Consider the following 1,450-nt stretch of genomic DNA (forward strand, 5'->3'; position numbering starts at 1 on the left):
ATCGACAACCTAATCAATCATGTCTCATTTCTGTATGGGAATCGACCTACTCAAGGTGCTACAGAATCGTAAATCGATCGCTCAGCGTACAGTGTCGTGTGTTGTTCTAAGTTCAGTGTAACCAGGGGGGCGAGGACTTTTTGTCCTCCTAGAGGAGTATCTCTCGCATAAATACGTGTGTTCGGGATCAAACGTGCACAAGTTATCATCGTGATAAGCACAATAAGATGAGGACTAGTAAGCTAAGGGAAGTTCCATGGAAGACCTTCATCGTCAATAAGCACCTTTTGACGAAGTCCAGTAGAGTTGCCCGACTCGACTAATTATTTCATGCCCGACTCAAGTTCACTTGTCTTCCCAAGTTCTCACAACAGTGTTATGTAGCGAATCCGACTTCGAACACAACCTGAGTCTTCTGGGGTGAAGATAATTAGGCCCAACAGGGTGCTGCAACCAACCACGCCAATCAATTAGAGGGAAACAACAGCAGACGAGGAGGGGAAAAAATAGTCGTTGAAAAACTATTTGTCACTATCACTGCCATTCATTCGAGCTCGGGCACCAAATAAGGTTACCCGCTGTAGAGAAAGAAAGTAATATAGTGTGATAATAATGAGAAAGGCAAAACGTCCACCTCGTAATAGTCATCACCACAACACGAATGGGTCTTCGTCCGGAGGAACAATGGGAGCAAGTTCTGCCGAATCGGGATAGTCCTCGAAATTAGAGGTGTCCGTGTCCGACTTCACGATCGGCTTGTAAGGCGCCTCGATCTCCTTCCTGTATAGGGCCTCCCACGAGACACCTATGGACAAGCACGACCATCCAGACTCCAGAATCAATATCTAATATCGATTCACACACGAAGGAAAATGTCGATTCGAGCTGCGCACCAGTTGTTGCAACTGAGTTGTGGTTATGACTGAGAGATTGTAGACTCAGCTACACTCCTAAGCCGATTAACAATGATCTCTGTGTTAGGCTGTCTAGTTGGCTCACAGCGAAAGGAGACTTCATTCCCTGGCCAGATGTGGTAGGCCTCGGAACCACGAGTGCCACACAGAAGGAGCAACTCCCGCGAGAGGACTCACTTGAGAACCACCTGCACTTCTTGATATCATCCACGCCACCTCTAAGTGTCCCATACCGTTTCGCTGCGAAATAACTCATGAATCAACATAAGCTAGTCTTGTCCTACCCAAATCAGCAGTGAGGAGTTTTTTGACCAGAGACTTGGCGTGTTTGTCGAAGGAACGCGGGAAGACTATTTTACCCATCAGGATTTTCTGATAGATACCTACACGCAGGAATCAGGTCGATATATAAATATAACATGATCTTATTATGTAACAATATTCATATAAGCAATATGAGAGATATATAGATAAAACTTCAGAAAGATATCTATGAATCTATGATGACGATCATTTATTGATAAGAATGTAATGAA

The 1,450-nt window shown here is 44.6% G+C and overlaps 1 protein-coding gene across 1 annotated transcript; it reads right to left on the bottom strand.

Annotated features, from left to right (window-relative positions):
* Positions 1-647: 647 nt before the first annotated feature.
* Positions 648-1,277, bottom strand: Pmar_PMAR018901 (camp-dependent protein kinase catalytic subunit, putative; the record flags this gene model as incomplete). The annotated part of the gene is made up of 3 exons (XM_002782788.1): positions 648-805; positions 1,092-1,154; positions 1,199-1,277. 3 exons carry the CDS (start codon positions 1,275-1,277, stop codon positions 648-650), a joined length of 300 nt encoding a protein of 99 aa, XP_002782834.1.
* Between the last annotated feature and the right edge of the window lie 173 nt (positions 1,278-1,450).

This window comes from Perkinsus marinus, assembly GCF_000006405.1.
Source record: "Perkinsus marinus ATCC 50983 genomic scaffold scf_1104296938234, whole genome shotgun sequence".
NCBI classification, from domain to species: Eukaryota; Perkinsozoa; order Perkinsida; family Perkinsidae; genus Perkinsus; species Perkinsus marinus.